Below are 26,333 nucleotides of genomic sequence, written 5' to 3'. Positions count from 1 at the left end.
AACCACTCTGCCAAACCCACTGCAACTTGGAGATCTTGTTGGGAAACATGCCAGAAGCAGTGCTACCTCCTAGTTGTAGGTGGATCTTGGCAGTGTTCAGTGCATGGCAATCAGAAGGTATGCTGGAAATACGCACCTCCTTCTTGCACTCTTAACAGAGATGTATTCACCAGCATTTATGCTTTATCCATGATAAAACTAATACTACAGCTTACCTAAGTGCCTGGGAAAAAAAGAGAACAGATCTTCTGAAACCAAACACTCTGGTGATTTCATGGCTTTCATTCACTGGTTCCCAGTAGCTTCTCAGAAATACATATTTCATCATAGTGTAGCTAGTGTAGCTATGGATCCCTCTATTATAAGGAAGTGATTGGTGCTCCAGAGCGCCAGGGACTGCATGAAAGCAAGGTAGTTTGCCTTTCCTGGGGCACCCATGGTGCTTGCTAAAGTGCCAGCTCTCTCAGGTTTGAAGAGTGTTTAGCAATAGTGCGTCTCTGTTTTTATGCCAGAGGTCAAAACTGCGTTAGGGCTCCTCTTAATGCATGAGAAGCACTAATGGCTTCTTATGGCTTCTGGAAGTAAATTGGACCACCGGTTACTCTTGTTCTCTCAGTTATTAAAAATAGATTGATCCTGAGAAGTTAGGAGGTTTGCCTGCTGATACTAACTCAGCACAGATTAGCCTGCCTCTGTACTTGAGGAACAAACTGTAAGTACAAGATATGAGCAGAGCAACTGTATTTAGAAACATGTTTCCAGGGAAACATTAGTTTCTCTGGAAGACAACCCTGAGACATGAAATTTTATGTGACTCTTGGGACAAATTTTAAGTTTGAAGACTTTTTTTTCCCCTTACTTTTTATAGCAGGTACATTCTGCTCCAGATTTACCCATTGCAGACCTGTATGGTAAAACCTATTTTAACTGTGGAGTCCAGTATCTCAGTGGATTTCATTAAGAAAAGGGCCCACACAAGCTGCAGTTTAAGGATCTGTCGCTGGCATAGCAACTGAAATAAAATCAGCACTTGCTGAGCATATTCTTACATACTATGAAAAGTGTGACTTCAAGAGCAAGGCTCAAGTTGTAGCTTTTGTGTGATAAACAAATCAGTTATCTGCAACTTGTATGTAAAATCAGTATAGTGATAATTTCTTACCTTTGCTTACAAAATTGCAATGATCAATTTATTAAGCATCTGGAAACTCATAGGAAAAAAAGGCCAGTTTATACCACCTGAAAGTTTTCCCTTACTCTCCCTCTTCAAATCAGTTTAGTCTCCTAACCCCTTGGCAGCTTCCTTACCAGGCAAATTCTCTACAAAACTGTTGGCTCCCACTTAGTGAAGCCTATATTCTTTAAACCAAGGAGGTTTCTGTTGAAATTGCAAATCCTTTGATCTTGTATAAATTTTTTTGGTCATTATTTTTTAAATTGTAATTTACTTATTCAGAAACTCAAAGTTTTCTCTTGCCTGCGTGTTGTCTATGGCAGAAATAAGCCCTTTGCTATATAATTTAATTCTATAGTAGAATGTTGTGGTGATTTTAGGGTTGGGGGTGTGTGTTGAAAGTATGTAAAGTAGAATTACATGATTAGGCTTTAAAATTCTATGTTCAGTGGACATGGAAGTAAATCAGCCTGTTACTGTTCCAAGAGAGACATACAAACCAATAATGGCATTTGTAAAAGCCAACATTTATCCTCATTTTTAGTTTCTGGCCAGAGTAGGAGGGGGCAGAGAAAACTTGTCCTGTGAGTATGAAAGACTCATGGTCCTTGCTTCTCATCCATTGATGTTGAAGAGTCTTTGTTAGCTCACGTGTGAGTTTTAATGGGAACATCTGTAAAACAGCTATAAAATTAAACCTTTTCAGTATTGAAGGAACAGAATAACTTATTTATGTTGTAATAAAATGGACTGACAGATTAAGTCTGATTGTTTGAAAAGACAACTAAAAGCTAAATCCTGATGTCTGTCTTAAGCTGTGGGTACTGTCAAGAAAGAATCTCTGTGAGACATGGCTGTGCCCAGAGCACTGCAGGATGTGTGACGAGTTGGGGATGAAGACTCTCCAGATCTTAGAAGAGGTATGCAGCATGTTGTGGTGTCATTGCAGCAAATCCTGATTAAATTATGTGCTTAGGGACTTCTGACAAGCCTTTTCTACTTAATTGTGACCCACATGTTTCATGGGGCACAAAATTTTAAGTAACTGTATTGCTGTCTTTGGTCCACCCTTTCTTTGCTTTTATTACCTGCTGTTCTCCAGCAAAGCAGGAATAGCCCTCTTATGATGACCTGTCTCCAGTCAGATGGTTCTCCCTACTCGGCAGACACCACAGAATGTCAAAAGAGTGTGTATGTTATTGGTATTGTTATTGCTGACCCTTTGAAAACAAACAGAAAGTGAAATAAGTGGTCTGGCAGCCAGATGCAGCTGTAGTCAATAGTGTGAGCTGAAGGGCAGTAAAGCAACATGAAGTTATTTTTCAATCAAGTTGGGCTTTACCTTACTAAGCCACTGAAACTGCAAAGGCTATTTTCAGTAAACTCATCATTTTATTAAATGGGAGCTGAAGCCAAAGGAAATCCTTTTAAGACAGAAAAGTTAAACAATGTAATTCTGCAGCTGTAGAAATAAATTGAAATAAAGCAGGCATATTTTCAAAGCCATTTTTGCAGCTAAATTGCAGTCATTATAATTCATGGAGAAATAAACTAAAAGATAATAAGGAAAAATTTCACTTTCTTCTTCCAAGTGAAGTTGCAGAATTTCCATCCTGACTTTTCCAGTGACTTGCTTATGAATGTAATGTTGGTGAACAAAGGAAGAGTGGTCTGCTGATGAGATTCAGTTGTAAACTTTTCTCCTCAGTTATGTCCAATATGATAGGGTTAGTAGGTTAAAGGTGTTGCTGTCTTTACAGCTTTACTGCTCTGGGGTGGAACTTTATACAGGTGCAAACAAAACTAGCACTGGAGTGGCACACCATTGTAACAAGTCCTATTTGCACTCTTCTCTTGGCTGTGTAAAGTATGTTATTGATCAGAAGTTGTGATAATTGATAGCTGCATCATCTTAGGAACTGCTTATTTCTAAGCATTGCTTATTTTCTAAGCATGTGTAATTGTTATCAGAGTATTTGACTGTCTTTGCAGTCAGTGTTTGTGGGTTTGATTTCAAGATCCTTTCAAAGAACAAATGATTCCACTGTTAAAGATGGGAAGGAAGCACTGAGATAATAGAAGTTTGCCCAAGGCCTGAAAGGGATTCTTCCAGAAATTTAAGACTTTAAGCTTTCTCCTTGCTAACTTCTACATAGTATGTTTTAAGAGAGGTCATACTCTGGTATCCATAACCTTCCTAGCAATATACTGTGGCAGGGTCTAAATGCTTTTTGATATTGAGAGTTCTCTTATTTTTTTAATGAAACCCCAGTTTCAAAGTAGCATCTTTTGCTTAAAGATTCATGGTTTCCCATGCAAGAGGCTGCAATCAGGTAGTTGCATTTCTGATTTTTTTTTCCCTGTGAATAATTCATTGTGTTTCTAAACCTCGGGGAACTCAGTGTATGACCATGTTTTAGTCAGATTACTCAGTTCTCTGGCCTGACTTCACTTGCACCCTGTGTGCTTTGAGTACTTTGATGAAGCTCATTGCTATGCACACTTCAAACCTGCCAGTCCTTGATGTCTTTCCATGACCCCCAAATGACAGACTTTGGGGATATGTGGATTCCAACTTTCAAAACCTATGAGTCAGGTCTCATACTCCTGAAATGTTTGGTTTGCCTTGGATCATTTCATACATCTGTAAAGAGTGGAAGCCATTCACCAAAATTAAGCTTCTTGTCTTAAAAGCAGGCTCTCAAAACTAGGCAGTTGCTTGTTATTGCTGCACAGGACCTTGTCCATCTGCAGAAGCTCAGCTTAAAGCACTGTGTAAAGACAGAGTAGCTGACTTGGCTCTAACATGGCTCTGTGAGATACATGGCTTTTTTTATATGAATCTCATACAAGTCTTACACAAATAAACCATCTTTGAAGTCTGTAAGTGTAAACACAGACATAGCCTTAGTGAAGATAACATCTTGTCATCCTCTGTCACCCAGAATTCAATCTCTATGCTTTCACTAGCTCAGCTGATCTCAGTGTTGTTGATAACGGTGCTGCATGCAGCACAGCCTTCCTGGTGCTTTTAGTGTCTTTTCCTGTTTTATTGGATCATCCATCTGAGTTGCATTAATGAACTAGAGTGTATAATTCCAAAAGCAGCAGTGTTCTCACTGTCCCCTTCCGTTGCTCATCCATCCATCTCACACCCTACAGAATGTGAAAAATGGAGGTTGAATAGTGATTTTCTGTTGGAGAACATGCACGTTCCAGCTCTCATAAGTACCTGCAGGCCTAAAGAAGGTGGATGTATCACCTGTTAACCGTATTCATTACATACCAGCAGCCTTCTGTGGTGAAACTAGCAGATGTGCCTACCTGTCAGAGTGAGAAAAAGAGACAGAGCAAGAACTGACTGATTAGAGCTCTTCTGATTCCTACAGCAGTAGGAATGCTGTCAGTCCTCATGCTCTGCATTATTCCCATTGCACAACATTCATGATTTGATGTGGCAAATGGATGAAAAACTGCAAGGAACACACATTATCCCAAATCCTGTCTTTTAAGCTTGGGGGTGACAGATGGAAGGCAGTGGAAGACCAATGTGGGGGGCAGCAGGGGAGAGTGAACTAATATGGTAGTGTTTAGACATATAAGCAGATTTGGGCCAAGGACTGATGTACACAGTAGGCCAGATCTGCTGCCAAAACACTGCTTGACACCCTCCCTTTGCTGGCAAAAGTCTTTGCTAAGCCTCTTAGTGGCAATGACGATCTGGATTGGGTTAAAGGGTATGTGAAACTTCCACATGGTGCAACTTTGAAGTCCCACCAAGCATAGTGCAGTGACTGAACAGTTCCTTGTCTTCATCTCTCTAATAGTCTTGGCAAGTAGCTAAAAAGCACCAGGAAGCTTGGAAAAAATAATTTTAACTGCCATTAAAAGAAAAACACAAGTAGCAAACTGATTCAAGGGGCTATAGAAAGCAGACCCTCTGATGGAAGCTCCCCATCTTTCCAAAGTGTCTTTATTCCTCTTGTGCTACAGACTGTGACATATATTTGAAGTTCCACCTTTCTCTGGAATGTCTCAGTACCAGTCAGAGTACAAGCTAACACAGCAAATAAAATGGCTTATGCCCCATTTGGAAGTATATCTGTTCAATCCATCTCAGGAAGAATCGTTACACATCTTGAGCACAATTCAAAGCAACAAAAGAAGTGTTCTTTCCATGACCTTTTTTGAAATAAACCTTGTCTTTTGGAAGGGTGTGATGCCATTTGAGCACCATTGAGTGTATTATAGGAAAGGCTTGTTGCTTGCATGATAATTACTCTCTGAAGTTCTTTGTTCTCCCATCTTCTCCTTCATAACAGGAGACAATGCTAAGTCTTGTCCACAAGGATGTGGAAGTCTGATAAGGAGGATTACAAATCTGGTGAGGGTGAAAGTACTGTGCAAACACAATATAGCTATGCAGTAACAGGTTTTTCCTTGAAAGAAGATTGTCTTGATATCAGTAATACTGTATATGAGGAATGCCTCTGCTAAATTTTATTTCTGGAAATGTCCATAAATAACACAAATATTTGCTTGGCACCTAAGTCAATTTAATTTTATGTTTGCATTGCCTTCTGGGTGGATGTTCAGTGTGGGCCATGATGGAGAAGGGGTGATTTTTCATGGTTCCTGCCATGTTCTCATTCGAATTTTGGAAAAGAGTTGCAAAAATAGAGAAATAGAAAGGTGGTTTGTTGATGACGGAGAACGGAATCGATACGGACGACCAATATGATCTAGTATTGTTTGTTTATTAAAGAAACCTCTACAGTTTATATAGACTTGCAGAGCATCGTTGGCATAGCTTCATTGGTTCCTCACGACTGACCCTACATCGTAATATTATTGCAATATTACAGGCTGGGCAGTGTCTGGCTGGAAAGCAGTCCTGAGGAGATGTATGTGGGGGTGCTGGTGGACGAGAAGCTCAGCATGAGCTCTCAATGTGCACTTGCAGCCCGCAAAGCCAATCAGATCCCGGGCTGCATCAGGAGAAGTGTGGCCAGCAGGTCAAGGGAGGTGATCCTCTCCCTCTACTCAGCCCTGGTGAGACCCCACCTGGAGTACTGTGTCCAGTTCTGGAGCCCCTATTACAAGAGGGATATGGAGGTGCTGGAACATGTCCAGAGAAGGGCCACGAGGATGATCAGAGGGCTGGAGCACCTCTCCTATGAGGACAGACTGAAGGAGTTGGGGCTGTTCAGTCTGCAGAAGAGAAGGCTCCGAGGGGACCTAATTCTGGCCTTCCAGTATCTGAAGGGGGCCTACAGGAAGGCTGGGGAAGGACTTCTCAGGATCTCAGGTAGTGATAGGACTAGGGGGAATGGAATGAAGCAGGAGGTGGGGAGATTCAGGCTGGACATGAGAGTGGTGAAGCCCTGGAATGTGTTGTCCAGGGAGGTGATTGAGGCGCCATGCCTGGAGGTGTTTAGGACCAGGCTGGATGAGGCTCTGGCCAACCTGATCTAGTGTGGGGTGTCCCTGCCTATGGCAGGGGGGTTGGAACTAGCTGATCCTTGTGGTCCCTTCCAACCCTGACTGATACTATGATACTATGATAGATTATTAGTTAAACTACTAATATCACGTGAGGTTGTTGATCAACGTATGCATCCTGTTATTCCAAGATAACTCTCTGTGTTTATAGCTACCAGTACCTTGCTTTAGTTACAGTGCTGCAGGCACAGCACTGTTTTGCTAAACTGCTAGCTACTTCTACACTTATGCTAAGCATGGCCTACCACCATGTCAGGCTCTAAGCTTATACTGCCAGATTGCTCACACTGCTTCTTGCTACCATTGCCACAGTGGTTGTTGTCCTGGAAGTTACAGGTGAATTATTTAATGTCTGTCGGGAGGCACGACAGTGTCATGTTGAAAATACATGCAGCGTCTACAGCTCATTGTGCTCTGTTTTTTTGATGGCAGTGGTTTAAGGCCAAAAAATGCTACTGTTCTAGCATTGGATCTTCAGAACAAAAGAACCAGGACAATAGAACTTTTCTTTTTGTTGTTTTCTCATCTTGGCAGATTAGCAGGAACCTGCCTTCAGAGACATATAGCTAAAAATGTGGGGCTTCATCAAGAGCTTCAGTCAGTCACTTGAGGGCTGCATTGCCACATTCAGGGAGACTCAGGAAGAACTGAACATTACAGCAGGCCTCAAGCCAAGCCCAGTCTGAGGCTTTGTCTGACACCTTTTGATTTTGATTAATTGGTAAGATGTGCCAATGCTATTTCTGAGTGATCTTTGCACATAAAGTCTGGTTTCAAATCCTGCTGGAGCAAAGGAAAGACTGCTACTGACTTCAGAAAAATAATTTCTGTGCTAGCATTTGGTGGCTGGGTAGCATCACTCAGAATAATGCCCAGGACTTCCCACTCATGGTTCCCTGTGCAAAACAAAGCTTGCCAGCATGCAGAGGGCACCAGGCTTTTGGCTGTGCTGCCCACAGCCTGTGTTAGAGTCTTGGCAGGGGGGGTACGTGACTGACTGAGTGAACACTCAGGAGTTTAACATTCTTGATCTGCCTGTGAATTATTCTGTGGCAGCTACCCTCTTCTTACAAAACCAGGTGTAACTCTTGAAGCATACCTCCTAGAAGATCTTCCAAGACAAATGGCAACTCCTCAGGGGTATCCTCTTGCATTTTGTAATGCATCTCTAAAAAGGACTTCTACAGGAGTTCAGCTTTTTTGCCATTTTAATCTAACTTTGGCAGCTTACACTCTGTCTGCATCCATTTGAAGTGGCAATTGCCTTCCTCTGTGACAGTGGTAGTTTGAGTTTTTTTACCTTTACCATCCCTTCAAGAATGGCCTTGTACCTTCTACTTCAGATCATGTGTCTGACCCACAATGGACAAAGCATCTGCTTATTCCTCCAAAGCCACAGGATTTTGTGCTAGTTAATATTAATCTCTGTAAATCTCTTTGGTCTTTTGCTATTAGAGTTGCATGTATTTTGGCATGTTTCTAATGTTCATCTGACTTCAGTTTGGGGCCTCTCACTATAGGAAGGATATTGAGGTGCTGGAGTGTGTCCAGAGAAGAGCAACAAGACTTATGAATGGCTTGAAGCACATGAACTATGAGGAGCATCTGAGGGAGCTTGGGTTGTGCAGTCTGGAAAAGAGGAGGCTGAGGGGAGACCTCATCACTCTCTACAACTACCCGAAGGGAGGCAGGAATGAGGAGGGGACAAGCCTCTTCTCCTTCATAACAAGTGACAGGACTAGAGGAAACGGTTACAAGCTGCTCCAGGGGAGGTTTAGGCTGGATATTAGGAAATATTTCTTCACTGAGGCTTATCAAACATTGGAATGGTCTGCCCAGGGCAGTGGTACAGTCACTGTCCCTGAGAATGTTCAAGTGGTGTGTGGACCTGGCAGTTAGGGACATGGCTTAGTGTTGGACCCTTCAGTAGTGTTGACCCTTGGTTCAAAGGTTGGACTGGATGATCTTTAAGGTCTCTTCCAACCAGACAGATTCTGTGATTCTGTGACCACCATGCTTCTCAGTCTGTTTCTTCTGTGCTGCTTAATGGCTTTGAGGAGAGACATTAAATGGATGGGTAAGTGGGAGAGAGGCAGAATGCAGTGAGATTCTATATATTTTTCACTAGGGAGACTCATCTAAGGCCGTTCCTTTTTTTGAGCATACCAGTAGGTTTTGTTGATCCATGCAGTGCATTATTCTTTCTGGCTTTTAATGCAGTTTTTGCAGTACTGCACACATATACTTAAGCTTTTCTTCTTAATCTCTTCTGGTGCTGCAGTGGCCCATTCAGAAGGCTCCAGAAGCATTTCTTGTTTTGGATAATGTACTGGCTGAGTAATGTCCCTGAATTGTTTGGGGACAATGGGGGAAGCAGAAATGAGAAATACAGAATCCACAGGCACCCAAACAGGCAATTATTTGTGATTTTATGGCTTCTGTGAGGTAGATCTGTGTCATACCATGCTTATGGTTGCCTTTCCTTGCTTGATCTTAGAAAATGAAACTATGAAGTACACGTCTCCCATGGGTAAAGGCAAATTCCAGAGGAGATTGTATGTCTGTCAGTTGTCTCCACAGCCCTTCTGTACCATCCTGTAGTTCTTTGAAGGTCCTGTTTACCAATTGCCAGAGTTCAAATTTTGTGTTAAAGCTTGACTCTTGTAAAGTTGCTCAGGAAGCTGCTTAGTACTTCTGCTGGAAGTGGATGCTGTAACTCCATCATAGAAGTTTATCATGATTTGCCCTGGGTGAAGCCATGTTGGTTACTACCAATCACATCATCTTCATTTTCTTTATGCCTTAGCAAGGCTGTCAGGAGGATCTGCTCCATGATCTTGCCCGACACAGAGGTGAGACTGACTGGCCTATTGTTTTCGCTGTGTTCCTCTTTTCCCATTTTTGAAAATGGGGGTTATATTTCCCTTTTTCCAGTCAGCAGGGACCTGTTCAGATGTCTCAACAAAAATAACAAGGATTATTTTCCTCTCTGGAATGCTTCACAGTCTAAGCTTTCTAGGTTTGCCACAACAAATAAGGGTAAATGTAGAGCAGTGGAGGTGAAACAGACTGGACTTTGTGGTTAGCCCTTCTCGGTTGAGGTAGAATGGCTTCTGGAAGAGGTTATTCTTTTCTTCTTAGAGGCTGTAGGATGAACCCTGACATCTTCATTTAGGAGCAATATAGATACTGGTGCAGATACTGGTATATGTACGGGACATACTTCGCCATGTGGGAAGGAAAGGGCTGGGCTAGTGGTAATAAAAAAATGCTTGTGTGAAATTGATTCAAGAACTACTCCTCTAACTAATAAGAAGATGAAACTACCTGGTACCTGGCTGACTATAACTTTGTTAGTTTCAGAAAGGCACTACTAGTTTTATTTTTGAGCAAGTAAAGAGAATCAGACGTGTGTAGTAGGCAAAACAGGTACAAGTTGAAATTGAAGTTAAGAAATTAAGTTGCCCTTTGAAGCAGAGTTCAGCTCTCTGACAATGGGAAGGGTTGGACATTTTGCTCGCTGCAGAGCTAGGGGCCTAAATACCCCCAAGAAACATCAGCAGTCTCTGAAGGTGAACCATTTATGGAAACCAGTACTGGTACAGCACTGGAACACAACAAATCCTGGACTAGGAGGAACTCTTGAATGAAGACATTGTAAATGTGTGTTGCTTCTAGTAGCCATTGCTGATAATAGCAATTCCTGTTGATGTTCATGCAGAGAAGGAAGTGTTATTCTCCTTATACAGCATGTAACATACCACAGGAAGCGGTGTGTACAGTCTGAAAACACTTTGCTGGATCAATGCTTCACCGAGTCATTAGATCAATTCCAAACCCATTGAATTTAACTTAGTTACGACTTCCTTGGGTCCAGTAACCTTCCTCACAAACACTGATGTTTGTTTCATTCTAAGTGCTCAGAACAGAGTTGTATTTCTCTTTTTTTAAAAATTGTCAAATTTTGTTATATAAATCAGAAATGCAGCTAATCTGTTCAATAACATTTCCATGTGCATGGAAAGTCATGAGAACAAAGATGTTTGCTTTGTGATTGAAGGGTATTGGGAGGGGAATCTTTACCATCTGCTACTACCAAATTAGTTTTCAGCGAGGAAAATTAAATCCCTCTCATTGGAAGCTATTTTGATCAGCTCTAATAGTAATATTTTATGTAGGATTTCTCTTCCAGAGCCCAGTAGAATTTACAAGTAAATTCATCTTTCTAATGCTTTATTAAGAAGAACATGTCTCAGACATTATGAGGATTGAAGCACTAAGAGATTTTTAGAGATCTCATCCTGCAATATTTGTCTCGTGTATGTGATCCTAATATGGCAATTGCAGCAATAAATACTTTGCTATAACCAGACGCTGAACTCCAAAAGAAACCTGCTTTGCTGCAGCTAATGAAAACGTAATGCTTGTGATCCTGTAATGTTTGTGTTCTGCAACACCAGCCTGAGTTTTAAAGATTTTTGAACCAGTAAGACTCAAGACTGCAAATTTGATGGAATGAGAAAGCCTCAAGCTTTCAACACCTGCCATACAAATTTAATAAGAAGTCTAATAAATGGGTTGGTTTCAACAAACAATTAACTGAACAACTTCATCTGGAAGGCTTAGAGGCCCTATTTCATAGGAGGTAACTTGAGAACAGTCTCATGTTATATAGTGTAGTTAATGTTTCCTTTAGAAAACCAGAGTTTTTAAGATTCAGTATTTCATGTCCTCCAAATTATATCCAATTGGCATATGGTACACAACAGAGCCTTCAACCCTTGTGTAGATCAAAAAGAAAATTTATATTAATCTTCTAAGCTGTTTGGAGGTTTCTTTAGCACAAGGAAAAGATACAGTTCCTGGGAATTAAGAAGCTAATAAAATGAACTTTGTGGGCAAGCTGGATAAAATTATTCCTTACACTTTGATTATGCCATTAAAATCCACGCTCCTACAAATACAGAGATTTTCTTGTAAGTCCTAAGTGCTCACTGCACAGTGTAGCTTGGCTGCACCATATAGACGTAAGAGGAATGTGATCTCCTATGTGTTATCTTATGTTGTAAGGTATTTTTTCTGCCTCTTGTGAAAATATATCATAGAGAATGGGTCTTTGAGGGTTCATAGTTCAGTGAGGTTGGTATAACTCTGTCAAGATTAATCAAAGGTAGAAAATTTAATTGCATTTTCCTCTCCTCTACTCTACACATTTAATCTTAAAATCTCTGTTTCTTTTGTCATCAGTTGCTACTCCCCAACTCAATCTCCTTTTTACACCCACTTTTCCCCCCCGTTACACCTTGCCTCTAATCACCTTTCTCGTGCTGGATATGTTGCTTGCATATGCCTTGGCTTTTGTCTTTGCATCTGAACTTTGTCCCAGGTGTTGTGTTTGAACAGTAAAAGGTCTCCCAAACAAGGATCTGTGCTTCTGTGCAGCTGTTGATTACCCATACCTGACATCAGTGGCCTGTATCTAATGCTTGACTGGTGACTGTAACTAATGGCATGGCCTCTATTTGCTTCTATGGCGTATTAAATTATTTGCATCTATAGAGGCAAATAAAGGTAGATCAGCATGCTAGGATTCATATGTCCCAGCTGCACTGTATACAGAAACTTACTGAGGCAGATCTTAGTCAGATGTCACCTTCGTTTTGCTGGTTTGATACTGAAATTCAACATAGCTACTGAGTGCCATCAGTATGGGTCTACACAAAGGTGCAACCACCTAATTAAAACAAAAACTTAAGAGGTTCTTTTTAGCTAATGGTATTGCTGGCAGCCTTCTCATGAACTGTAAAAAAGACATGGGCTTTCATGTCTGGAAATGCAGACTTCAGCGTTTGAGACATAGAAGCAGAAACTTGGAACATTGTGAGCAGCAAATGAGCAATTGGAGGTAAACACGTTTTTGTAAGATGTTAGTCTGGCTTCCTTCACAAACATTAAGTCTGCAGAGAAACCAGTATTCAGACTTGGTTGTGGGATGACTAGCAATCACAAATACCTAGGCTGAGTCACAGTGTTGGAACACCATGGAGCCCAGTTTAAAATCCAGTTTTCATTTTGTTTAGTGGCCTGAAGTTTGAGTAGTTCAAAAGTAAATTGTTCAGTGTGTGTTGCTGGAGGCTGATTGATTGCTTGGCTATGTGAACTGGAGTTTTGGGGTGAGGAAGGTGGAAAGAGAGGAATCTGCATTTCCCAAGACTTAGGGTGACTGTACTAGCCCTTTAATTTTGGAGCTAGGTTGTAGTATTTAAATATCATACATTTGACCATATATTTTTGGTGTGTAACAAGGAGTTTCTTTTTGAGCCTATCTAAGACTGGTAGATGCTCAGATACCTCCAGACCAATACGCATTATGAGCTGGTTCTGTGGTGGCCGTTGGTTGCCGATGAGGTGGATATGGAACAATTCTCCTAGAAGCTGAAGGCCCAGGCAGTCAGAGCATTCTTTTTTCACAGTTAGGTGGCCAAACCCACCATTTCTGTCTTGAAAATCTGCCTAATATTAATAACAGATATATCTTGTATCTATAGAGGTTATAACTTGCAGTAGAAACAAGGAAGCTGGCTTTTCTGCATGTGATATAGCAAGTAGTTAGCAAGATGTCTTGAAGGTAAATTGCAAGTGGATCTAAACGCCAGATTGGCCTGTTGTGAAGATTTTTAGCGTCATCTGATGATGATATCCTAAATGAAATGCTAATTGCTTTGGAAACAAATATAAGCAACCTTCTGCTTTGCTTTGAGAGTAATATCTGTATATGCAAATCAAGCAATTTTCTGAAGTTGTGTAATTACACCCTGACAAATGTTCCACTGAAATTAGATTCCATGTTTAATAGTTCCTTCATGTGCCCAGCCCCGTGGTGGTGTGCCTCACAGGATTATTCATAGCCGTTCTACAACAGGATAAATAGTATTTAAACACAAATCAATATTTGCTGTGTCCAATTTGCTGGTGGTGTAGAGGCTGTTAGGGGATTGGCTTCTCATAGGTATTGCAACAGTAGTGACCTTTGACAAGATTTGAATGAGGAAGAAACAGCGTTTGCAATACCTGCCTGAGGAATTGCTAGGCTGGAGAAGAAGGAAATAGTGCCACCAAGGAAAGCAGCCAAACTCACATCCATTAACAGCTTAAACCTGAATTTGCCCAAGTGGTTTTTTGAACTATCTTGGTTTGTCTCTCTGACAAATTAATTGTCTTTGCTATACAATTTGTTAAACCAGAATATGTATCGTAGTGAATATTTATTGATGGACTGACTAGGGTGCAGATAATGTGGCTGAGACAAATTGTGCTCTCCTCTAGGGCACAGTTGTGGGGCAGCGAACTGTGTGAATTATGTACATTAGGTGCGTCCTCCTACTTTTTCATTCTCTGGGGGTCTCTTGCCCTCTAAATTATTACAGCTAATACCTGTCAGTGCCATACCTGTGTACTTTGCTATAAATACTGTGCTTCTGCAAGAACTTCAGGCGTGTTGCCGCTGAGCTTGTTGGAAGAGTGTGGAAGACCCAGCTTTCGTGTGATGGTCAAAATTTCTCTTTATAATTTGTTTCTTATGTCAAGATTTGAACTGAGCTGAACAAAAATGGTGACTCCTAACTTTTTACAGCCGTTGAATCCAACCCTCACAAGCATCCTTCTTTTCTAGTATATGATCCATGTGCAGGCCAGCCATATGGCTTGTGTAATTGTTTTATAATGGTGTTATTGCTCTCTAGCTGCCCAGTAAACCCGATGCAGCTTCAGTAAACTGTATACAATAAGCATAGGAACTTTAGACTTGAATTCTTTTCTTCACTTTTACGCAATGGTAGGTGTGAAGGAGAAAAAAATATTCCATTTAATTTATGGCAACCACATAAAGTTTATAGAGTCTCTACAATCGTCTCAGATGAAAAGGTTGTGGAGAAGAGGGCCTGTACCAAAACTGGGAGGTCCGTGAAGCTGGAGAAGAATAATAGTTAAAGGCATGCATCAGTAAATATCTGTGCTGAACTTTTCCCATTAACTGTGATGTAGAGCATATGGACTGCATTAGGGGGTTGTCTGCCTTAGGGATTTCATAAACACGTTTTCTCCCCCTTCCTCTTCCCCATCCAGTTGCTACTGCTTTAGACTATCAGAGAATCGAATAGTGTCCATTCTGGGGTCATCATTCTTAGTGGAAAGAAACTGTTCGCTGCAGAAAATGTCATTGATTAGTGTTAGAAGCTTGTGTGCAAATGCTTTCCTGACTGTGCCTGTTCTTATTTCATTCTTTTCCTTTTGGTATTTGAGCTTCCTGAAGCAGTAATACCAGCCTGGCTCACCCATCCTTTGAGGCATATGTGCAACTCTAATTTGCATCAATGGCACAGTTTCTGCAGCAAAATTAGGAGCTGATGTGTGCTCAGTTTTATGGATGATCTGTAAATAAACACAGCTTTCTTAGCTGTATTCTGCATCCTTATTTACCCTGAAAATGAAGGTTGCCAAAGTGACTGCTGAAAAATAGGACCTGAAACCACAAACCCAAGCCTCTGATGAAGTCAGAAAACATTAATTTTGTGTCTATGTACTCTTCTGTGTTTCTGCTTTGATTTTGGTCAGCACTGGAAGTCTGTATATCCAGCCTGTTTGATAAGGTCTCCTGTCCTCCCCAAAACCTGACACTGCCCATCTGAGCATTCCTGAGTATTTCAGACAAGCTTGAGAAAGAGGTGGCCCCACTGCCTGCTACTAGCTCCTGTGCCTGTTCTACCTTCCCCTTTCCACCAACAAATGTATTTGAACAAAAATAAGTATATCTGGGAACAGATCTGGTATAACATTAACCTCCACCCACCCCCAAAAGTTAATTTTAACAGATTGATTGTTGAAGTTACATGCTGGGTGACACATAGCACTCTTGCTGCTCAGCTGTAGATGTGTGAGTGCATGGAAAGCCAGTTTGAGGTTGAAGTGCTGAAGGAAGGAAAGCCCAAGAAAAATGAGACACATCTCTTAGTTTATTGTACTTTGAGATTTGTAGGTGGGAAATGCTGTGAGTTTTTAACAGATATTTTGGAACCCTAATACAATTTACAGTTTGATTTCTAGAGAGCCGTTTCAAATCTGTGCACATTCTTCTAAGACATTCTAAAGAAAAGCCAACAGCAATAATTAGTTTGGCATTTGCCATGTTTTCTAAAGCACTCACTTAAGGGATAATGACTTTTTGTAACCAATCTTTCATAAAATCTGATATTACAGGAGTAAGAGGAATTAAAAGTCCTGAATGGCAATCAGTGACATATAATTCATGCTGAAAGCTCTATTCTAATGCCTTGAAATAAGGAAAACAATTGTACATATGATTAGAGGCTGCTGACCCTTCAGTTAAAAATGATCAAAAAGAACAGTATTAAAATTTGATTTACAGAAGCTACTACTTAGCCTATAATTAGCCTGACTAATAAAAACAAACCAGGCTTTTACAGAATGTGATTTCCCCGTAGATAGGTTAGCTATTTTTGTAGGGCTGAAGAAACACAAAATGGTTTTAAAATATATTTGATATGCTCTATGAGTATATTGAAATACAGCATATAACTAGTTTTAATGGGTTTTGTTCATAAATTGCCAGATTTCCTTAATTTAAGTGAAATTTGAGAACCACTTGAGAATAATTGCCTCTAAAATGAAATATTACTTTGTCAGTCTACTTCGTTTATATTAAATATATGGTTTATTTTTTTATATTAGAAGGTAAATGAAAGTTGGTCAGTAATATGATTCTCCTTACACTTTTTCACTATGGAAATGGATTCAGGAAATGGCAGATGTGATTAAAAACTCTTCAGCTGGCCCAAGAGCTGTTTTCACAGCACCTAGCATACAGCACTTTTGGCAAGGAACAAACACTCCTTGTCTTATTACAGTATAAATAAAATGGCACTTCAATGTAGAGACTTGGAATTTTGACTTTAAATGCAGTAGTTAGGAGGTTTGGAAGATGACATTTGATGAGGTTTTTCCATTCACAAGACTGAAGACAAAATTGTTGTGTTGGCCAGTTCTGTGTGCATGCAAGTACATTGGAATCCACATCAACCCAATGTGCATTAAGGATGTCAGAGCAATAATCCTATAAATTGACATAGAGAGGTCAAACTGCCTGCTCAGAGGCTGATGCCACTGGGGAGCTGTGCACAACACATAAATACTCACCTCTCAAAAGCTACATTGGAGATTGCAAAATGAAGAGAGACTTCTCCCTACATCCTTTCTAATGCATCTACAAGTGTATAGGTCATGTCTGAGCAAAGAAATGAAATAAACCACCATAGCTCAATCTTCTGTTTACTGATGTGGAATACATTTGTTTTATTCACAAGGCTTTCATGAATTCTGATGTTTGTGTGCATCAGTTCTTAGAATTTCCTATCAGCTTTCCCTCTTCTGGAAACTTAAGTGCTGTGTTTTGTCTCTGGTATTTCTAGTGGAACGAGAAAATGTACAGAAGAGGACTTTTACCAGATGGATAAACCTACATTTGGGAAAGGTAAGACTGGCAGTCTTGATACTGCGATAGAAGAACACAATCATAGGCACAGTGGAAATAATTCCTTTTAAAGCAGTTACAATTTGGAAGTAAGATGGCTTGTGTATATGAAGACATTTGGAGGAGAATGAGGAGATGCTGAAAGCATGTTCCTGGGTAAAAGATAATTCCTTCTGAGGTGAAACAAATGCTTGGCTGACTTTAGTTCTCTCAGGTGCCTTTATGTCTTTAATGCTACTGACTATTATAATGAGGCTAGAATATTCCCATAGAACATGCCCACATAAAATAAATGTGGTTGAGGTGGTGATGGCAGTGTTCTTTCCTGGACTGGAAGCTCAAACATCTGAGGCATCATGGCCAAAGACGGATGTTCTTTAGAACCTGGCTTCATCCCAGATCAGCAGATGGGAAATATTAATTCCTTTTCCGTCATGCTGGGGGTGTGTGTGTGCTATATGATATCTTTATGTAGCTAATAACAATGGGGAACTAATTTTTGGACATCATATTTTTAAGATGCAATTGTTAATCACACCATAATGTGGCTATTAACCCTAATTTACTGTTCTTATTGAGAGTAGTTAAGTACTGACTCCTGACTAGTCTGCCATCCAAAGAACTATTTTCCTGCTGTTGAAGATGAAAAAGTATTCTTAATAGGACTGAGACAGCAGCTTCCTGATCTAGACCAAATCCTGGCTTGGAGTGGTGTTTGAGCCTCACAGTGCTTTTAGTATCTGTGGCTAAATTTCATGAAGTACAGACAGGGACAAAGTTTGGGCTGACTCTCATTTTAACTCCTCTGGTTCAATTCAGACAATAGTGAAGTAAAAGTGTTTTAGAAGGAAGGTATCACATGTATAGTTGCTTAAGTCCACTACTCTGCAGTGAATGTCGAAGGAATACAGGGATCCTCTTAAATCTCCCTGGAAAATCAGAGTAAGGCTAGTTGGAAATGTTTTGACTAGCAATTACTCCCAAAGGTCTCTCAGAACAAAGACAGTGTTACATGATGCCTTTCTGAATCAGGCCCCAGGGCTTTAAACTAACTGCAGTTTTGGAAGTTGTCAAAAAAGGTTGTCAAGTATGTGACTATGGAGAAGGCCTTTGATTTACAGAAGGTATTAGATCATGAAAAGGGCTGTAGGGTGCTGTTAATTCTGCCTTGCCAAGCACATAAAGTCTTATAAACTTTGTGGGCAGGTGAATGGTTTTCTCTGGAGTGCATACATTTTTCCCCCTCTCTGATTCAACCAAAAAAAAACCCTTTCCTGAAGAAAGGGCAGAGGTCTGCTGATACATTAATGTTTTTTTTCCTGGAAGGAGCATAGTAAACATACTCATGTGAATAACAAAAGCTCCCTGTAATTACAGGTGAGTCTCCAAGGACACCCATTAGAGAAGGTGCCTTCTGCCTTTATCCTCAGAGAAGCACTTCTTGCAGAGTGACTTCTTTCTTTTAAAGGCAGTGGTGAAGTATTCTGCTTGTATTTCTTCAGTAAACTTATAGTGCAGTGTGTCCCCGTTTGGAGCAGACCATGCCATTTGGGTGATCTTTTAAGAGCAGCAGCTCTGCCGGTCATGGGATAGTTGTCAGTCATCTGCATATTCTGAGTGCTGGTCCTTCTTTTAAGGACTAAAAGAATAAAAAAATGAACTTTGCGTTCTTTCTGTAGAGAGCATTGTTTAGTACTTTTAGCTAAAGACTAGTTTTATGGCCTCAGTTTGCCAGAATCAGAGCTTAATCAAACAATAGTGCATTGCCCAGGTGAAGATAAAACAATGGGGCTCTTTAGGGACACATGAGTGAGTGACACCTGAACAAAGCATAATTGCTGGAGCTGAGACAGCTCCTAATGGCTGAGCTGACTTGGATTTGTGTCTCAGTGCGCACATCATCAGACACCTTGGTGAAGTGAGGAGGTGGTTCCCTTTGGAGGAGTTTGCTGAGGAGAGACACAGTACAAGAAGTTGCTCTTTAAAGTACTTAGAAAATACTGAGAAATGGAGTGGCACCACCAAACTCCTTACAGAGGAGACAGCACTTGTGGGCAGCTGGGTCATAGGCTTATTTCAGCATGAAGTAGGATTTGCTTCTGGTGGATTTGTCTTAGTTTGAGGGATCAGCACCCGACCCTTAGGTGGTCACTTCCTAGACAGAGTAGTTCAGGTGAGATTCTATTATGGGAAATCTGAAGTAAGACCTTGTCTGATCTCAGTTACATGAGTACTAGATCTCAGTTTTAGTTCTAACGTTGCTAGGACAGAATTGCCACTAATGTGAAAAACAGCAGCCCTTTCTTCCTGCAGGCTAAGATTTACTTCTAGTATCTCTGCCTTGTAAAATTCTCCTTACTCACTGAGATCACAGTGACTTACCAAGCAGTACTGCTTTAAAAGCTTCATGGTTTCTTTTCTTTACAGTGCAAGCCTCCTCTGAAAGTGAAAGACTTGTTTATTGATATACAAGATGGCAAAATCTTGATGGCTCTACTGGAAGTCCTGTCAGGACAAAAGCTGGTGTGTATACAACAGGGTGACACCCCCTTGAGTACGGAGCTCTGTATGTTCTGAGCCACATGGACATCCAAGGGTGAATTTGGTCTTATGTCTTGGGTATAGTAAAGAATTCCACCAATTTTGTTGTGATTTCCATATGTTGCAGACTGGTTTGTGATCAGTGTAAATGTTCCTAGCTCTCAGGTTTTTTAGGGCTTTAATACATTAATGCTTACATGTTCCATTTTGAGATCACCTAAGTAACCTTACCAAAAAAAGACATATTTGCTGTATTAATCCATACATTCTGATTCAATTTTATCTAAGACACTAATAGCACTTGCTAGGTCTGCTGATGCTTGTTGTACTTCTGAGTTTAGTTCTACTGTCCTGGATCAAGTTTCATTAGTATTATTGATATGGTTTAAATCAGAAGGCAAAGCTTTATTTATTAGAATCCTTTTCTCCCCTCCCTTCTTTGTAAGAGCTGTATGATGTTCCATATACTAGAAATGGAAGTGCAATTGCAAATGACCAATTACAGTTGACTTTCATTTTTTCATTCTACATGAATTTTGTCAGCAAGTATTCTTTTCTGTGTGGGTATCACACTTGGATAAGAGGAAAGAGCTGGTCTGCAGCTGTCTCACCACTGCAGATGCACTTGCAATCACATGATGATGCTCTGTAGTGACTGAACCATCTTCATACTGCCCCCAGGATGGCAACTGTGGTCACACATTCAGAACCACATATTTTTTAATATTCCTGCAGTTTTGGGGAGCTGTAGCAGAAGCAACTTTGTATGCATTCACACAGAGTACACTAGGTTACACCCCAGGTCAGGCAGGAAGGCAATGAAGGAGGTAAGGTCAGCTGGCCAAACTTGTTGCACTGGCAGTTAGGTGTTCCTGCATAAGTGATAAAAAAGTGTGCCAAGGTGAAATTGCAGGGAGACAGGCATGCAGCAAACTTGTTTCATTTCTGCCTCCCACTTGCCTGTATCTGCTATGAAAAGTGCTCACGCTTCCTAGTTAAGATAATTTCATTAAAGAAAAAAAAGCAACTATTATTACAGATTTTCAGGTAAATTCAGTCTTGTGACTGAACATGGTTAGGGAGTGATTACATAAATAATCCACATTGCAGGTCCAAGGGAATGGTAATTTCTGGAGAGCAGGAAAGCTGTTGGCTAACCCTGTTTTGCTACATTGGGGCAGAACATGGAGTTGAAGTACTTGACTGATCAGAAATATGGCAATAGTTTTACATAGGTAGATTTCCTTGGCTTTATATTGTCTCTGTGATTCTAAGTGTTGTATGACACAGTGAATAATTCCATCATTTTAAAAACAGTGTGGCTTTTATTTTTTCCTAGATGCACGAATACAAATCTTCAACCCATCGCATTTTTCGCTTGAACAACATAGCTAAAGCACTTAAGTTCTTGGAGGACAGTAATGTGAGTATTTCTAAAGCTTGGTCTTAATGTCTTCTTCTGATGTATGTTGCAAAGTTCAATTCTTGTAATTGTAACTAGTCTGATGCACTGTTTGTACCTAAAAAGAACGTACTGCTTAAAGGCACTTTGGCTTACCTTAGCAGCAAGGCTGAAAAGCCACATGAAAATGTGCAATGAGAACACCTACTGAGTCTAAAGCAAGGATTATTTGGTCATGTTATAACGTAAAAGTTCAGTGGGATTAAAGGATTAGGAACCCAATATTAAAAGAAAATAAAAAGATGTGAGTAGTTTTTATGAACTGGATCTTGGTGGCATTACTTTAGTTAGGCTGAAGGTAGATGACTTTTGTCAGAAATACTTTCAGTCATTCAAATCACGTGTTTATCTGGTGGACTGATCATGAGTCGAAGGCAAGAGCAAATTAAATCTGGGAACAGGACATAAATGCATAATTCCAAGAATCAAAGCCTGCTAAGGATATAACTTCCCTCATAGTTAGTGTGGCACTACTTCAACATCACTTCCTAAAGTTGTAAGTGACCAAGGAAGATCAGACCTTGTAAAGATTCATTCCTTTCAATTTTTAATTTCTCCCACTAGGGCTTTTTTCCCAAAGCCCGGAGGATGTGGCCTGTGTCTTGAAAATTCTGGGCTTGAAAAATGTTGGGAAGTGCTGAGGTCATGAGAAGTCCGGCCATGTAACAACACATAGATATACCTAGATCATGGTACACCTAGATCATCAGAAAGAGAAAACAAATAGTGGACTGTGTCCTATAAAGGACTATAGTAAAGTTTAAAGTTTCTGGGTGAGAAGGGATCTATTGAGTGCATGGGGGCAGAAGCCTACCTTGCATGGAATGCTACAACAGAAACTGATGTCACTTTGCTGGTTCCCTGCAGTGAGCTTAGCTCTTCTCCAGAGATCATGCAAGCAGTGTTAGTAATTCAGGAGAGTCACTACAAACTTCACTACAGGAATGAGCATGATGTGAGGTCTTAGTGGATCTTTTATGACCCCATAGATGTGGATGGCTTAACCTGCTTTATTTTTTTCTCCTTAGCAGTATGTGAAAGGTCAAACAGGTGTCTGGTAACTTTCAGATGTTCCAGTCTCCTTTTGTAAACCACCAGCAGAGGCTGATCGGGCCCTAACCATGTGTGTCTACACGTCCTGCTATAGCACTGCTGAGAAATACTTCACATGTTCACGTATTTCTTAACAGTTTCCCAGCTAAGGTCCACTAGCAGATGAGACTTTTTCTGTTGACATCAACACATTGCAGAGCTGCAGCTGAAGTGTGTCTGATTGCCAGGGCCTTGCTAAGGGACAACCTAGAACCTAAATGAGCAAGGCCAGGCAGGAGGAGCTTTGGACAGTGGAGACCTTTTAATTAATAGTGCTAAATCACCTGCTTTTCTATGGATTTCTTGTTTCCTGAAAAGAGTAAGCAGACAGTGTCTTCTAGACAAGTAGCTCTACTGCACTGAGGGACAAGCATAAGCAGCAATAAGAGGACAGAACTGACTCTGAGAGCAGTCTACTGATGAATGCCACTTGCTCACCATTTTGGAGAAACTGCTATTCAAATATGCTAGATCTTAAAGGTTTTGCCATGCTGAATACTTTGGAGCTTGCAAGAATTCTGAGCCTTGAAATATGACAGCTAGAGGTGTCTTCTCTGCTAAGATTGAAATCTGTACTGCAAACCACTAGATAAAAATTATTCTGCTTTCCTTTTTTAAGCTTAACCCAACTGATTAGTGAAAGGTGGTGTTGGCAAAGTGCCTTGGCTGCCAAGAGCCTCAGGGTTAGGTATTAAAGCACACTGGGTGGAACCCATCAGCAAACGCTTCTGTGGAAATGGGGTAGCAGGATACAGCACTGCTAAGTGATTCATCATGTACTGGATTTCTAAGTGATAAATGGGCTGTATGCTGGGCTTTAACTCAATCTGGGTGCCATATGTAGTACTGACAGCTTCCCTGCTTCCTCCCTCCTCTACGACCTTTGCCAAAACCAAGTCACAGTGTTTGTGTTGTCAAAGAGAATAACATCCTGGTGTTATCAGGTGGAAGAAACCTTGGTGTGGGAAAGTCTAGAGTTTGCTTGGATTAGACAACCCTATCCTTTGGTAATTGACTGAATCAGAACTCTGTGACAAGCTGCATAAAGCAAGATAAGCAAGGAAAACGGAGATGCATAGCAAAATGGAAGTAAGCAGATCTTACTAGGGTCTTAATTTTTGTATGAGAAAGGTCTGTCTACCTTTTAAGACTATGATCCACTGTTCTTGCAGAATAGGAGCTGTCTTTTTCCATTTTTGTGTGGAGGAAATGCATTTGTGGTCCTGAGGAGGCAGCACTGGGCTCTCTTCTCTTTTGCAAACTATGCTGAGGGCTTGAGCTAAGAGTTCCATGAGCAGGCTAGTTGCAATCATGGCAAATTATGATTGGCACAGTATTTCAGCATTGCTTTTTGTCTGGCCAGTCAGTGACAGAGGTGTTCTGGACATATCCAGTAGTGCATTTTTTGTATTTACCTTCCTTCCTTGAATTCATGATCTTTCCTACAGGTAAAGCTTGTTAGCATCGATGCAGCAGAAATAGCAGATGGAAATTCCTCTCTGGTACTTGGACTAATATGGAACATAATCTTGTTTTTTCAGGTAATGAAACATGAATACTTTAATCATAAGTGAACTGAACAATTTTCATGGTATCAATCTATTCCAGCTGAATTCTGATTTTTTAAAATTGATTTTTAATTCTAAAGAACATAATTAAGCATGATAAACCTGAGCTTTTTCCTCCTAATAGACAGTAATTTTATACCTGCAGCTGCTTTCATTTTTCTTTGTTGGACCTATTTTGGTGTAAGCAGGAGACAATTTAAACCCTTGTTTGACTTGGACCAGAATTAGAGCCTCAGATTACTACTTTCCCTTGTCTCCTGTGCCTTCTCAGGGTTCTGTTCCAGATTCCCTGGATCTGAACCAACCTCTCAGGTTTGGTTCCAGGTCACAGTTTATTTTCAATAACCCTTTCTGGATTTGGTCCAGTGTGGTGGGAAATTCCTTGTAGAATCACTGACTCAACATGGCAAAAATTTACAACTGATTAAGACAGCCAATTGAAAGATTTTGAAGGACCTGGAACTGGCAGAGCTGATTTGAGCCTGGGAAATGATTTAGCCACAGTCTTAGATTAAAACAGCCCCCTAACCTACACGTATTTTACAAGTGACCTTCTAGACAATACCAAGTTCTTTGAACAGGGAGAAATGCATGGAGGTTTCTGTCAACTCCTGTAAGACTATAAGGCACTTTCTTAGTCTTGAGTTTATTTTAAAAATGGCTATGGGTTTAGAAAATAATCTCAAAGTTGCACTGGGATTTCTCTCCCTGGCTCTGCTTCTCAAGGTGAACAGTGGTGCACAGCACCAGTTTGGCCCGGTGGACTTGCAGGCAGAGAAAGTGTGACCAGAACCCCCAGCAGCAGAGGGCATGGGGGACCGAAGAGCAGCTGAGTGGATAATTTAGGCTCAACTATGAACGCTGACCAAGGGCAGGAGTGCTGCTGCAGGTTACCATTTCTTACCTTAAAATATTTTACTCAGACAGGTCCTGTGTGGATAACAATTTCAGTTAAACTATTTTTTCTCTCTCAAGGACATGTGGTTTTGTTTTTTGTTTAGTACAAATAAGCTCAGTTCAGCCTGAACTGATGCCTTGCCCTTTCTGTCTCATGGAATTTGCAGCTGAGCTGCTGCTGGCTGTCCAGCTTCTGTACTACAAATCAAGAGCTGTAATGGGCAGGTCTATAATAACTTCTTAAAATTCAATTATAGCACTGTTATCTTTAACGTCTGTATGAAAACAGGCACTGAGTTCTCTGTGCAGCCAGTGTTAAACCAGAGCTATGCGTGCTTTGTTCTTATTATAGATTAAAGAGCTAACAGGCAACCTCAACAGGAACTCCTCCTCATCCAGCCTGTCCTCCGGGCCCAGTGGTCCAGAGTCAGATACATCCCACCCCAGCACTCCCAGTGTGGAGAGAAACATGTCCATTACAGTGAAGGATCAGCGGAAAGCCATCAGAGCTCTTTTAATCTGGGTTCAGAGGAAAACCAGGAAGTAAGATAACAAAACCTTTTATAAAACTGTGTTTTGATGCCTGCCCTTTTGAAGCTGAAACTCTTTCCTCTCCTGCTCCATGTGTGCATTACACTGTGCTGTGGATTCTTCTGCTTTCTGAGTTTGCAGGTGCATGGTCTCTGCAGGGCTATGTATCACCATGGCCATGTGTCTACAGTGGCTGTCTGACCTTGATGCCATGTGGGCTGCCAGCTTCATAATTTGAGTATTAAATGTTAACTTGCACTAATCTGCTTGGTACTGTCTAAAACAAGATAGTTCCCTCCTCCCCCTACCTCCTGGCTTTCATGCAGTCTTATTTGCTGCTTTTCACTAATTAAGGGTAGGCAAAAGCAAGAGGTGAACTGAAAAAGATACTGAAAGACTTTAGCAACAGCCTTTTAAATTATCGGCATCCCTGAGGGTGCTTCACAGTGCTGCAGAGTGCCTTGAAGGACAGAGACCCTATTAGAATCCCTCTTCCCTCAGAGGGGGATGAATCTTAAGTTGTTCCTCATGAACACGTAATTTCTGAATCTATTTCCATTGCTCAGTACATCTCTCTTGTCTTTAATAAATAAGCAGTTCTTTTGCCAAAGCACTTTTTCTTATGATGCTTTAACCTGCCAGTTACTGCTGAGTTAAAAAACTGTAATGTAAGATGCCTAGAGCATGTGTAAATGCTTGGAGTGTATTTTACTTACATTATTACCTGATGTGAAGACTGCCCTGCCAAAGAGGGCATGGGTCAAACTTACTTATACAAGTTGGATAGCTGAGTACTTGGCATTTTTGTCTGTTGATGGATTTATATGTTCAAATCTGCCTGTGAACACAAATGTTATGTGTCTAGTGTCAAAGACACAAATTTCTATATTGTTCATATTTACAAACTTGATCCTGTGGGCCGCATCTTCCCTTGGTAATCTCTGGTGGAGCGGAGTGTGCTTGTTGTGCAGCTAAACTTGTCCCAGAGAGATGCGCAATTCACTGTTGCCAGTGCAGACC

General features: G+C 40.8%; 1 protein-coding gene across 1 annotated transcript in view; it reads left to right on the top strand.

Moving 5' to 3' along the window:
* CLMN (calmin) overlaps window positions 1–26,333 on the top strand; it is a 77,235-nt gene that overhangs the window by 34,981 nt on the left and 15,921 nt on the right. The window contains exons 2-6 of the mRNA XM_068148852.1: window positions 17,161–17,222; window positions 19,650–19,745; window positions 21,103–21,186; window positions 23,766–23,858; window positions 25,135–25,325. Of these exons, the coding sequence (XP_068004953.1) occupies window positions 17,161–17,222; window positions 19,650–19,745; window positions 21,103–21,186; window positions 23,766–23,858; window positions 25,135–25,325 (526 nt within the window). The remainder of the gene's footprint in view (window positions 1–17,160; window positions 17,223–19,649; window positions 19,746–21,102; window positions 21,187–23,765; window positions 23,859–25,134; window positions 25,326–26,333) is intronic.

This window comes from Melanerpes formicivorus, unplaced genomic scaffold (assembly GCF_026170545.1).
Source record: "Melanerpes formicivorus ecotype bairdi unplaced genomic scaffold, bMelFor1.0.p_v2 SCAF_17, whole genome shotgun sequence".
NCBI classification, from domain to species: Eukaryota; Metazoa; Chordata; class Aves; order Piciformes; family Picidae; genus Melanerpes; species Melanerpes formicivorus.
Note: the sequence above shows the minus strand (reverse complement) of the source record. Positions and strands in the feature narration are given on the sequence as shown.